The following is a 14,206-nucleotide window of genomic DNA, read 5'->3' as shown; positions in this document are numbered from 1 at the left end:
ATGACGTTTTTCTGGCGTTTAACTCCAGACAGCAGCATGAACTTGGCGTTTAACGCCAAGTTACGTCGTCTATCCTCGCTCAAAGTATGGACTATTATATATTGCTGGAAAGCTCTGGATGTCTACTTTCCAACGCCGTTGAGAGCGCGCCAATTGGACTCCTGTAACTCCAGAAAATCCATTTCGAGTGCAGGGAGGTCAGGATCCAACAGCATCAGCAGTCCTTTTTCAGCCTAAGTCAGATTTTTGCTCAGCTCCCTCAATTTCAGCCAGAAAATACCTGAAATCACAGAAAAACACACAAACTCATAGTAAAGTCCAGAAATATGATTTTTGCCTAAAAACTAATAATATTCTACTAAAAATTAACTAAAACATGCTAAAATCTACATGAAATTACCCCCAAAAAGCGTATAAAATATCCGCTCATCACCCTTCGTATCTTTGAGGCGAGTGATATCGTCACCGATCGTTACCTTGTCGGTGTTCAAAGGCCCTTTCTAGGTTTTTCCTTTCACGACTATGATCACGGCCCCTAATTATACGACTTCGAGACCACGATTGCCTCAATTCCAAACATTCTGTCAGACGATATTCTAACTCTTTCCAATGATGCTCAAATTCTTGCACTCTATGGCACATTTCTTGCATGGCATGAACGTAGTCGTGCCCTAATCCAGCGAAGTGACGAGCCCTAATGTTTTGAGCTTCATTGCTCATTGGTAGGAGGGATGACATCCTTTCATGCATATATCATCATGAAATTGCTCATTGAAAAGGGAGATTGGGTTAATTACCGAATGAATTTTCTTATCAACCATGGTCCAAACAATGTAAGATCCTTACAGATGATGCCAAATATCCGTACTTTTTGTTGAGATTACGAGCTTATGAGATCAGGAGATCGAAAATTCTAAATTGAGTAATGTCAAAACTAAGTTGGAAAGACAACCTATAAAACACTCCGATATTTAAGTCAGTATTATTTTAGGTGATAGAATGAACAGTGTGTTACCTACTGGGTTTCTTTTTTCCCTTTATTCCCTTTTTCCAGGATAACCGTTTTCTCAGCATTTACTGCCTTTGTTTCATGCTTTTAATGGCATGATATTGCAGTTTCATGAATTTGCGGTTTTATAAATTTTTATGGTGTATCTATTATCTAGTAACATCAGATTCTCATTTATTCATAATCATGAACTTTATTCTTATCCAAAATAGCAACAATTTTAAACATTATTTTACGCATGTTATAATTTTCAAAGTTAGCTCAAGAGTTGGAAAAATATCGAAATAATTAAAAATACTCTAGATAGAGTAGAGACTAAGATGCATAACAATTTAGTGGAAGTCACCTCCTTGAAAACTAATTTTGTCATGCAGTTTGATTTCAACAAAACTTCAAAAAAAGACGATAGAATTTTAGATGTAAAATAAATAAAAAATGATGTAAATATTATAGATAGGGGCTTTGATATAAACAAAGAGCCATGATTTAGAGATAATTTATCGAATCTTCTAATTCCTGAAGCATGTAGATTCATGATATAAGTTTTTTAGTAAATTAAAGTCAATATGATAATTCAAGAGAAATTCGATCTAGACAAAGCATTAGAAGATGATGATATAATAGACATACATGCTGTTCTTCAATTTTAAGATTTGGACTCATTTGTAATATTTTGATTATTAGAGTTGTAGTATTGGATATTTATCTACAATAAAAATATCAATTCAATTAAGTATCTTTTAAAAATTATAAAATATTTAGTTTTTTATTACAATAATTTAAGAAAATTAAAACAAACACATTTAAATAGATTTAATATTTTTTTTAAATTAAATACACATCTAAAATATAACCTAAATAAAATTAAAATTTAAAATTTAAAATTTTTATTTTAATTTTATTATTTTTAATTATTACCAGATTATCATTTAAATACACTTCGAAAAATAAAAATTTAGTAAAATTAAAGATTTTAATTAACCCACACTGTAAAAAAACTCTTAAAAAAGAGATCATAAAGCTTCCAATCCACCCGTCATTCTCATAGAGCTATGTACACCGTCCGTGTGATTATTCATCCACGCCGCTGTTCTCTGCGTTGCCGCCATTTTTCTCGGCGCTGCCGTGTCATCCCCAACGCCGTTCGTCCGCTTCGCCGTTCCTCAACAACACCTCATCCGCCTCGCTGGTGTTTGGCATCGCCTTTCTCCTCGCCGCTCAGTCCGCAGCCTCGCTTCGTCCTACTCCTCATCGTGTTCATCCTCATCAGCGTCGCTAATACGTTTGCGCTGAAAGTGGACCTTAGGTATTTTGGATGTGTTTAAGAGAAAGCGATTCATACTTAACCGCATGTATCTGTTTAGTTATTCAATCATATTGATTTTTCATGCCATGTACAACATCCTAATTTGCATTGGAGAATGGTTTAGGTAGTAGAACAACTTAAAGAATCACAATTCTCAAATTATCAACACTGTTATATCTGTAATTACGGCCATTGCAAGGGTTTAAATTTTTATTTATGATTTTGAATGTGTTTTAAAAACATTTTGTGTATCACTTCATAATTTTAGATGTATTACAATTATTTTTTAATGTTTTAATTTAAATTTTAGATGTGTTTCAAAAATATTTTCTGTATAACTTCATAATTTTAGATGTGTTACAATTATTTTTTAATATTTAAATTTAAATTTTAGATTTATGATTTTAGATATGTTTTAAAATGGAGCACATTTATCTTTGAATTGACTTGAAGAGACTTTCACCACGTCAATCTCACAAGGCTGCTTCCTCTTACGTCGGAGAAGTTTGAGGAGGAGAAGAGCTCCAAAAAGTGGACTACGAGTTTTAGGCTAATTAGATTGGCTAAAGGTGGCATGATGAATGTTAGTTTTGGATCTCTAGTTATTGGTGATATTAGGAACGTAAAAAAAAAAACAATAATTAAGTGGGTAGAAAGTTAAAGAAATTTTAGGGTTTAAAATTTAAATTAATTTTAATTACTAATATGTATCTAAAAAATAGAAATATATTTTAATTAAAAAATAATTAAATAATATTAACGACTAACTAAAAACTAAATTTTATTGTACAAGTAGTATTTTTCTAAAAATATTTTGGTGTGGTTAAATAAAGTGCAACTTGAATGAAGTTTCAATTTATGCTGAATTAGACTTTTTTTTTATTCATATAAATTTATTTTAGACGGTGACTTATTATTTTTTTTTTAATTTATGTTTAGATGCAAAACTAAAAGATCTTATATATACTAGAAGGTAAAATTAAAAGAGTGAGTTTGTACACCTGATAAAAAATTGTTTGAAACATTATTTTAGATTATGTTTGTTTCAGATATTTTAAAAATATATTTTAGCAATAACTTTTATTTTGTTAAATTGCACTATATATATATATTTAAGAAAAAATTAATAATTTTTATTTTCAATAATTGCAAATTGGTTACAAAAATATATTACTTTTAATTCTTTTTTGAAAACACTATATACAAATATATAAAAACTGACTATGTTTTTTCTACCCGAAAAAAAATACAAAATTAATGCCATAGTTTACATAAAAGTGATTCAAACAAATTTTAAAAATAAGTTACGATTATCAATTTTAGGAATTAAATTGAATAAATTAAAATTTAGTTGATTAATTTAAAGTATGAGCACAATTTAAAATAAAAGATATTTTTATATCTAAATATAAAATTATTTTTAATTTTTTAAAAAAAAATAACCAAAAAAAATTAATTAAAAAGTCACCCAAATAAATCTTCAAACTAAACACACTGAGATCATCATAGTAGATTTGAAAGAATCGACAATGATATAAAATTTCTTATATTATGGATTCTCAACTGAAAATGAAATGAAATGCAACAATATCGTTTCATGATATATAAAGTATGAAAGTAATGCATGTAATTTGGCTAATTAATGAGAGAATGACATATATTTAGGCTTTTTTATTTTGGTTGATATTTCAATTAAGTTTCACCAATTGAAGAAAAAAAAAAGTGCACGTTGATATGAAGTTTACATATTTGCATGTCTTAATAATAAGAAGCATTCTTCTGGTGTGGGTAATATAGTAATATAGGATTGAAATGGAAATTTCATGAGGTTAGATTACTTATTTTACATACGCATTAAAGATTACTTATGGAATTTAAAAAAAAAAAACTTGCACCAGCCGGGAATCGAACCCGGGTCTGTACCGTGGCAGGGTACTATTCTACCACTAGACCACTGGTGCTTTTTAATTCTGCTAATCTCCAAGTGCTTTTTAAACTATGTATATACACTACATAGAGAGGCCGTCTTAACTCTTAAGCAAGAATTAGTGTTAGAACTGAACAACATACACATGACCAACAATAGTAGAGAAATTATACCATGAAATTCGATCAGTAGTGTTATGAAGTTAGCATGTACTTCGTAGAAGTGATGAGTTTTATATTATTATAAACGTGAAATAAACAAAAAAATGCTTCTTTTCTTGACGAGCATTAACAATTAAAGGTAGAAAGTATGATAATTGTATATGAATATATTCTGTTTTAAAAACATTCTTATTCGGATTCCACCAACTTTATCCAAATGGTTAAGGTCACTATGAAATTGATTTAATTAGGATATGATGACAATAATTGAACACTAATAATATGAAGAAATAAAAAAGTAGATTAGAAGTATAAATGTAATGATTACTACATTATTCTACTCATATCTTTAGTGCTTTTTATTTTCTCTGTGCTTGTTATAATCAGGGGCACGGGCACTAATTAAAATTTTATTTTCAAAAGCATAGAAATGTTCGGCAACCCTTGTTTCAGGAACCACGGTTGGTTTTCTAATTTGTTGCTTTTTCTTTTTAGATCTTTCTTTCTTGTTTTCTTAAAAAAACAAAAATAAATAAAAAATAATAATAATTATATATATCAAAAGCTCAAATTTTCACGAAATATGAGGAATCAGAAGGGAATTTCTCAAAGGTTTTAGATTCTAATAAGTAAATGTTCAGCATAATATAACGGAGGTCAATGATTTTGGACTCTAAGCGTATGATTCCAACTAAGAAGCTGATCAATCATTTAACCATGTGATTTCTCTTTGTATGATATCTTAAACTATTAATGAACTCCACCACCTTATTCGGTTTGTTCATTTCAAACCATAAATCTTGACATTCAATAAATGAAGGTTGGCCTAGCTAGTATAGAAAATTATAATTTTGTTATCAACCATGGTAAATATACATTAAAATTAGTCACTAAAATTATTTATTAGTATAGAATATACATTAAAAATAAATTAAATTATATATATTTTAAACACAAATATATAATAATTAATTTTGATAGTTAATTTTAATATATAACTAGCTTTTTTTTCTAATATATATAATGTATGACTTATAAAGAACATGGATATATAAACATTTGTGGTACGCATTTAATGAATCCACTATCAATGTTTAAAATTTACACATAAATATTCAATAACAAAAATATACGATTTAGTCACTTACTATCTTAAAAGTTAATTAGTACAATTACATTATTGATATATAACAATTAAATACATATACAGAGCATATATAACACCTTTAGATATTAAAGAAAGAAATCCTTATAGAACAAAAACGCAAGTTCCTTGCTGCTTCCGTTTTATATTCACTCCTCCAAAAAGGAAAAAAAAAACACATTAGTCTACTTTCTTTCAAGCTAGAGGTTTTTCATTTCAACAATTCATTCAATAAATACCATCACCAATGTTACAAAGCAGAGCCACTCTTCTTTCTATATCTCAGTATTCTTCCTCTTAACAAAACAATGGAGCTCCCTCATTTTGTTCCTCTTCTCTCAATTTTCCTTCTCCTTATTCCACCTTTGACCTGTGCTCAAGTGTGCCAAAGAAACTGTGGCAAAGAATACCTAAAGTACCCATTTGGTAGTGGCCCTGGTTGCGGTAACCCACTCTTCCAACCACACATTTCTTGCTCCCAACAAAAACTTACCTTCACAACTCACACAGGCTCGTACCTTGTTACTTCAATTGACTATTCAAACCAAGTAATTTACATTTCTGACCCTACTATGTCAACATGTTCTTGCACTCTCCCTAGCAAAGGTTTTGGCCTAGATTGGAATGCACCATTCACTTTCCATGATAGCACCATCTTTGCCCTAGTTGATTGTTCAATCAATTCATCATCAATATGCACAACACAAAGTTATGATGACATTGATGATGGTAACAACAAAAATTCAAATTCAAATTCCAAGCTTTTGTGTGATCAAAGTACACCAATTTGTAGTCTTTTGTATTCATGCAAACCTATTAGCACTATTAACCTTCCAATTTCCACATGTTGTGTTTATGAACCGGTGAATCTTGGTCCGTCATTCGAGATGGATCTTCAGAAGCTTCAGTGTCCGTCATATACCGGATTCTACAACTTCGACGAGGGAGAATCTGATCCTGAGAAGTGGAACTATGGGATAGCATTAAAGTACAAGTTTAGTGTGACGGATGATTATCCTAACTCTTGTGCTGCTTGTGAAAAGAGTTATGGGGTGTGTGGATACAATGGAGCTTATAATTCATTTATATGCAATTGCCCTAATGGCATCAACACTACAACAGATTGTTACTTCACATCATCTTACAATAATGCTTTTAGAAACGGTAAGCCAAAAATTCACTCCTCTTTTTCTTTATACACGTCACTTTCACAAATTTAGACTTAGTTTTATAAAATTCTTCTTTTTCAAAAATAAATTTTTGAAATTAGTTTTTAAAAAATAACTTTTTAAAGTTGTACTATCTATGTTCATAAATTAAATTAAAAATAACTTTTAATATACACAAATAATAATAATTATAGAATAAAATATCGTTTTTGTTCTCAACGTTTGGGGCGAGTCTTACTTGTGTCTCTAACATTTAAATCGTCGTATTTATATCACTAATATTTATAAAAGTGATTCAATGCTATCCCGCCATCAATTATATTAACAAATCAGATTGTATTTTTCAATTATTCTCACTTGGATATATTCATTCTCAATTAAGTCTCACTTTGATGTGTTTGATTTCAATATTGTACCCATTATTTGTATTTAGGTTTTATATAAATGTTATAGGAATTGTTTTCAACTTTTGATGAGCTATTTTTTGGAATCAATCATCGATTCTGTCCTAGACATTTGTATTCTAATTTCAAGAAGAGATTTTTAAAACTCAAACTAAAGTTCATGATGTGTAATTTACGACAGGATAACATTGAATCACTTTTATAAATATTAGGAATACAAATAGGACGATTTAAACGTTAGAGACATAAATAAGATTTACCCCAAACGTTGAAGATAAAAACGATACTTTACTCATAATTATATTTGATAAATAATTTTTAATTTAAAAAATATTATATATAAATATAAGAGTAAATTTAGATATTTATTGATGTCTGAAGTTATATTAAAGTTTTTTATTTTAACAATTAAAAACATAAACATATAATTTTTTTTTATTTACCAAATATACTTATGCTTCTAAAAGCACAAATATCTCTCTAAAAAATTTACTAAATTTAGTCTTAGTACAAATACACCAAATTTTGTCTAGATACTCTTATATGTACTAACTTTATCAATTTAACACTAATAATGGGTAGAGTAAAAGTGAACAATTAAAGCTAAGAACAAAAAATTGTCTTATGATTTTCAGGGATTGCTTGGTTGATTTATCCTATGGCATGGTCAGTGGTTTGGTTCTTCTTGTAGCTTATGGATCAAAAAGCAAGATCAAAAACCATTAAAGCAATCAAAAACTCTTCTTGGTGGGTATTATATATATATATATATATATATATATATTTGTCTTAATTTGTTGGAGGTGGAATATTGTTGTGTGTGACTTCCATGGTTAAAATGAATTAGGGTAATTGTTTCCGGTTTTCACGGGTGGCAGAAATGTGCACATGCAAATTGTAATTTGATTCTCCTGTGAGCTCATCTCTGTTTTACATTCAATGAATGCTAAAACTAAAATTACCAAAAAAACAAAAAAATGATGCGCACCGAAGGAAAATTATATCCATTTTGGCCACATTATTATTATTATTATTACTATTATTTATTAGTAAGAGAAATAATTTTTTAACACAAAACTTTTCTACTTTTTCCTAAAACCTATTTTACCCACTCTTAATTTTCGCTATTTTAACCCTCTTAATTCTTCTATTTTTTTATACATCATACCTTTTTTTTTTGGTCAAGTGGATTGGACAACTCAATCTTAGGTATCACAAAATACATCCACGCACCCACACTTTGAGGTTTTATCAAACCTCATTCCAGTCTCAACTAGGGTTCGAACTTGGTGGTGCAGCATACCTTCTTTCAATGGTGAAAGCTTCGTGGGCCTCCATAAGCATCATGACAGACATTTTTTTTAAGTGTAAAGTGTAAACCTCTAGAATGCTAGCATATTAACTAAGGCATATTAGATACGCCCAAAAAATAAAGTTTAAAGAAAGGATATGGAATGAGGTTCCAAGCCTTTTAGCGTCTGTCCACTATAATTTATAAGGATTTTGTTAGGTAAATAATAATTTTTGTGAATAATGTAAATAATGAGTTCTAAAATTAATTTAATAAAGTAAAAATATATTATACTCTAAATTATTTATCTAAATCTTAATATTAAGATAACTATTTACACACTTAATAAATTAAACATCTAATATATTTATTATTTATATTATTTAATATTTTTATTGTCTAGCTATACTTTTTCAATTTATAAAGAACCCCTTGCACTCTTGGCCTCTTTCTTTCCCACCTTATCACCACGTACTAACCTTAGAAGGTCCAGCATGCTTTACAGATTTATTCTCTCTGCAATAGTAGGGAATAGGCATCGTAACTTTAACCATCTTTTTAATTAGAGTGTACAATCTTTTTACTCTGATGTTCATTAATATTCATTGTTTGTGAACATGTGCCAGTGGGCAAAACGCATTCTCTTTTGTTTAAAAAAAATTATAAAAAGAAGTTAGAAAATCTAGGTGTAAAAATATCAAACAAAATATGAAAGTTTAAAGAGAGATTTAGAGAACATAGAGTTTGAGTAAGAGAGAAAAGAATGTACTCATCATTAACTAAATGAGACTGAGCTTAGAGAGTTATATATATACACAGACGTACACTACATGAGATGTATGAGCTACTATTGAGTAAGCTTTGTAACTAACTCACTGACCACTAATTAATTATGATGCTTAACTAACTACCAACATACTCAATGACTTTCTCTCTCTTATTTCTTTCATCTTCTCTCAAATGAAGGATTGGCTTTCGTCCAAGCTTGAGTTTGCTACGAAAATCTTTTCGTCCAAGCTTGAGTTTGCTACGAAAATCCTCAAACAATATAAAAGAGATTGGTTTGGTAAATATATTTGGGTGTTTAAATTTAAACCGATTCAAATTAAACCGCTCATCCAATCTAATTTAAATTTAAAACCAATTAAAATCGTATTAATTCGGATTTGATTGGATTCTTTGTTTTGCAAACCGCTAGATCGGATCGGATTTCAGATCTACTTTTCATAATTAATCCAATCTAATTTAAACCGCACAATGTGTTATAATATTATTATTATATTTACAATTATACTTATAACATATTCGATTTTTTATACATTTTTATATTATTCATGTATTATTATTATTTAATAAATATTTTATGTTCAAAATATTATTTATTTATTTATTTATTTTAACTAACCTATAATTTTATTTCTATTGTTATGTTATCGTTGGCTTTTTAATATATTGTTGAGACTTGTTATGTCATTGTTGATTATTTTTGATGTTAGGACTTGTTATATGTATTTAATTTTTTAATTTATAAAACCGCAAATCCAATCCAATCCAAACCGCTTGAAATTGGATTGGATCGGATCAATTTTTTTTTAAAAAAACATCCAATCCAAACCGCACCACAAGTAAAATCAGTGTTCGGATCGGATGAGTTTTTGACTCAAAATCGATCCAAACCGCACCGCGAACACCTCTAAATATATCTACAACTTGTTGCAGTGTTGGATATGGATGACCCTGACTTTCCCTTTTATCACTAGATCCCTTGCAAAATAAACATCAAGCTCCATATGCTTCGATTTGGAATGCAGAACAGGATTGGCAATTAACATAAATGCACTAAGGTTATCACGATGTATAATGGTAATGGTAGGGATTGAAGTGGCATTTGAACTGCACTTAATAAGTTCTTAATGGACATGGCCTCAGTGACAGCATCAGCAACTTTCCTGTACTCTATCCTGATGCTAGACATTGTGATAAAATGTTGATTTCTTGAAGACCAAAAAATTAGATTCAGACCTAGAATGACACAATCCATTTGTGAATTTGCGATCATCTTGATCAGAACCTCAATCAGAGTCACTGAGAATTTGAGGCTAAAATCTTTAGAGAGTTATATCTACAAAGTCTGCAGTGCTACTTATGTAACAAAGAACTCTTTTAGCTGCTTTTTAGTAGTGAGCTTCAAAAGGTGATTGCATAAATTAACAAAATCAATTGATGCAATATGATAACTCTCCAACATACTTTGATTGACACAAAAATAAGCCCCCATCTTCTATATGAGTGACTTCCAACCTAAGGAAATAGTTAAGATTGCCCATGTCCTTTAAAGCAAAAAAGGAGCTAAGTTAGTTGATTATACTTTCAATCTATGATTCTAAATTTCCTGTCACAATGATATCGACATACACAAGGAGATATGTGATAGTACCATTGTTCATCTGAGTGAATAATAAAGTATCTAATTTTGTATTGTTGACCCTGAACTACTGCAAAGTCTTAACATACCAAGCTCGATATGTTTGCTTCAACCCATAAAGTGACTTGGTTAGTTTACAAATCAAGTTAGTTGAGTCAACCTCATAGCCAGATGGTTGCTTTATATAAACCTCTTCAGTTAAGTCTCCATTCAAAAACACGTTATTAACATCCAACTGCCTTATTTGCCAATCAAATGACCTTGTCAGAGAAAGAATAAGTCTAATGGAAGTTGGACTCACCACAAGGCTGAATGTTTTCTTGAAGTACATACCAAGTCATTGACTAAATTCTTGTGCTACTAAATGGGCTTTATACTTTTAAAGGGAGCTATCTGAGTTGTATTTGACTCAAAAAACACACATTTACAACTAATTGAAGTTCTCACTTTAGGAAGTAGTACTAATTGCCAAGTCTGAGTTCTCATTAATGTGTCATACTCATCATCCGTTGCCTGCTTCCAATGAGATATTCTTAGTGATTCATGTACTGTAAGTGAGGCAGGCTTAAATATTTTGTGCTTAAAGATTTCATTCATGGAGTGAGTTATCATAAAGTGTCTAGGTTAATCATGGTGAGATTGTAATATTTCGTGTTCATTTGTGCACTTGGTTCATTTGGTGGGTTTGGTTCAGGCTCATTTGTAGTGTTTGATCTATTTGCTTTTGGTTGGGTGTATTGTGTTGGTTCTGAAAGTGAGGATTGGTTTAGTTTAGGTGTGTTGGTGTAAAGTCAAGTTCAGATTGACTAGCTAAAATTGTGAGATAATCTTGATTGTTGGTTTGAATGAGATAAGGCCTTGGAAAGAGGATACCTAGTTTTAAAAGGAAACTTTGTTTCATAAAAAAATATATGCTTGATAATAATTCCTTTCCCTTTATCATTGAAGTACTTTTAACCTTTGTGTTGTGAAACATACCTAAAAAACATGTGTGGCTCGAACCTGTCATCAATCTTATGAACATGGTAAGGTCTTGTATATAAAGAACAAGCACCCAAAGGTCTTGAGAGACGTAATCTAGCTTGATGTTAAATTAGTTCTCATAGGGGCTAATGTTGTCAATAGTTGGACTTGGCAGCATGTTAATGAGCCTAGCTTGAGTGAGAAAGGCATCTCTCAAAAATCTCTTTGGTATTAAGGATGTAGCAAGCAATGTTAAACCTATTTCTACTATATATATTTGCTTCCATTTAGTAGAACAGTTCTATTGATGCATATAAGGATATGAGAACCTCCAAATCACACCTATTTTCTGCAAATATTTGGCCAAGCTCAAACACTCTTTAGTATTGTCACTCTAAACATATTTAATTTTGTTTCTAAGTTGCAATTCAACCATATTTTGGAAAACAATATTGACTTGAGATTTAGAAAAAATGAGATAAATCCAAGTAAAATGTGAAAAAGCATAAATAAAATATACATAATATCTAGAATTATTTATTGACTACATAGGGGTAGGGTCCCAAATATCTGTGTACATCAACTCTAAAGCTTTAAGTATATAGTGGTAGAATTATCAAAGGGAAGCTGATGAGCTTTTTCCATGCAACAAGATGGACAAAAAAAACTTAGTTATTCTGAGAAAATATTACAAGAACTAAGAACTGTCTTAACAGTATTATTAGCAGGATGCCTAATTCGAGCATGTCACACCATGGAATCTTTATTTTTTGGTACTAAAGCAAGAAAAGCATATGCAACAACATTATGAGAATCTGAACGAGCACGCACTTAAAAAACTTGTACATGCTTTTATCAAATATTTCTTAGAGTATGACCTTCTTGAAAACCTTGCATTTGATAAGACAACAATCATTATAAAATTTGAATACGACTCTATTATCTCTAACAAATTGATAAGCATTCAATAAATTCTTAAAAATTTGAGGCACAAGAATAGTAAGGAAGAACATTTTTGTACTAAGATTTGATGTAAGAATAAAATTTTTCAATATGGCTAATTGGAAACCTGAACCACATTACTAATTATAACTTTCTTTGAGCCAGCATATTCATATTTCTCTTTGAAATTTTCAACATCAGCCATCATATGATGAGTTACGCCTGAGTTTGGATACTAATTAGGATCTTGGAATGTTGAAGGTGTTGCGTATTATACTTCGTTCAAGTTACTATAATATGAAAGATTTTCTCCTGGACTTCACAATATTGAAGCGGTTTCTAAATTCGCTCTTCTAAATCCTAAAGCGTACATGTACCAACAAGAAATCACTGTGTGTCTAATCTTATTACAAACTTGACATTGAGGATGTGATCATAAAGATTTTCTTTCATTACCTTAAAATTAAGACTGCATTACTCTGCCACCTTGAGCAAACCTGTTAAAACCTTTGCCTCATTGAAAACCACCTTAAGTGAATTGTTGAGAAGATTGCATATGAGCCAAGTGAGCTTGAACAAAGCTTTCAGGTTTCTTATACTTTTATAATAACTCTTCATGTGCCATGAGTAAGGCTTTAAGCTTGATAAACCACAATTTTGTGGTTTATTTTGGATTGAATTGAGTGGATTTTATCAACTTTTCTTACATTTATTCATTAAAATAGCATAGTTTTGTGAGTTCTTCCTAAATTGTGTTTAAGAGTAAAAACATATTTTTTGAGCCTTTAAATTGTGAGATTTAATTCACTTTAATCTCATTCGATGCTTTGATGTGTTTTTTGAAGTGATTTCAGGTTTACCAGACAAGTATGGATTGAAGAAGTAAGGAAAAAGCATGCAAAAGTGGAGAATTTATGAAGAAATGAAGGATGTGTAGAGCTGTCAGCCCTGATCTCTTCGTACTAAAGTGATCATAACTTGAGCTATAGAGTTTCGAATGAGGTAGTTCTAGTGACATTAGAAAGCTAACATCCGAGACTTCAAAATAATATAGTGGATGTGTGTTAAGACGTTCGCATATGCAGCCAAATACTTGCATACATGAGACAACAAAAAGTGCTTCCTTAAAGAAACACGTGAGGGGCAATTTCTGGAGTATTTTGGGTGCAATCCAACCTATTTCTGATGCTATTGAACCAGGGATTGAGGGGAGAATGAACCAAGTAGTCATAATTTTAGTTTTACATTATGTTGTAGGCCAATTCTAGAGAGAGAAGCTCTAACTTCTCTCTAGAATTTAGGGTTTTTTTAGTTTAATTTCTCCTTAGATTTAGATTTTAATCTTGTTTTAAGTTAGTTTTTCTTACTTTTTATTGTTCTAGCATCTTAATTCTCTTAGTTTCTCTTGTTAATTTCTTATTTTTCCTCTTTAGTTTTACGAACACTCTTGTTAATTTCAATTTCT

The 14,206-nt window shown here is 30.3% G+C and overlaps 1 protein-coding gene and 1 non-coding gene across 5 annotated transcripts; one reads left to right on the top strand and one right to left on the bottom strand.

The window, feature by feature from the left end:
• Positions 1-4,205: 4,205 nt before the first annotated feature.
• Positions 4,206-4,276, bottom strand: TRNAG-GCC (transfer RNA glycine (anticodon GCC)). The gene has a single exon. It is a non-coding gene; the product is annotated as a tRNA-Gly (tRNA).
• Positions 4,277-5,763: 1,487 nt separating this feature from the next.
• Positions 5,764-13,937, top strand: LOC107489086 (wall-associated receptor kinase-like 20). 4 transcript variants are annotated; one of them, XR_008009390.1, is made up of 3 exons: positions 5,764-6,711; positions 7,756-7,867; positions 13,587-13,937. XR_008009390.1 is itself a non-coding variant. In XM_016109864.3 (2 exons), the coding sequence occupies exons 1-2, from the start codon at positions 5,856-5,858 to the stop codon at positions 7,809-7,811; spliced, it is 912 nt and encodes a 303-aa protein (XP_015965350.1). In that variant the 5' UTR covers positions 5,764-5,855; the 3' UTR covers positions 7,812-8,042. The 4 variants fall into 4 exon arrangements, 1 of the variants encoding a protein (XP_015965350.1); XR_008009391.1 differs by lacking the exon at positions 13,587-13,937 and adding an exon at positions 10,131-10,244; XR_008009392.1 differs by lacking the exon at positions 13,587-13,937 and adding an exon at positions 10,223-10,241.
• The last annotated feature ends 269 nt before the right edge of the window (positions 13,938-14,206 follow it).

The sequence above is a fragment of the Arachis duranensis genome, chromosome 5, assembly GCF_000817695.3.
Source record: "Arachis duranensis cultivar V14167 chromosome 5, aradu.V14167.gnm2.J7QH, whole genome shotgun sequence".
Taxonomy (NCBI): domain Eukaryota; kingdom Viridiplantae; phylum Streptophyta; class Magnoliopsida; order Fabales; family Fabaceae; genus Arachis; species Arachis duranensis.
This window is presented reverse-complemented; position numbering and strand designations above follow the sequence as displayed.

What these genes read in the sequence shown, in the direction of transcription:
- LOC107489086 (XM_016109864.3), top strand. Translation starts at nt 5,856, where the DNA reads ATGGAGCTCCCTCATTTTGTTCCTCTTCTCTCAATTTTCCTTCTCCTT. An exon ending in CAATAATGCTTTTAGAAACG is followed by an intron (nt 6,712 to 7,755) that starts GTAAGCCAAAAA and finishes TATGATTTTCAG; the next exon opens with GGATTGCTTGGTTGATTTAT.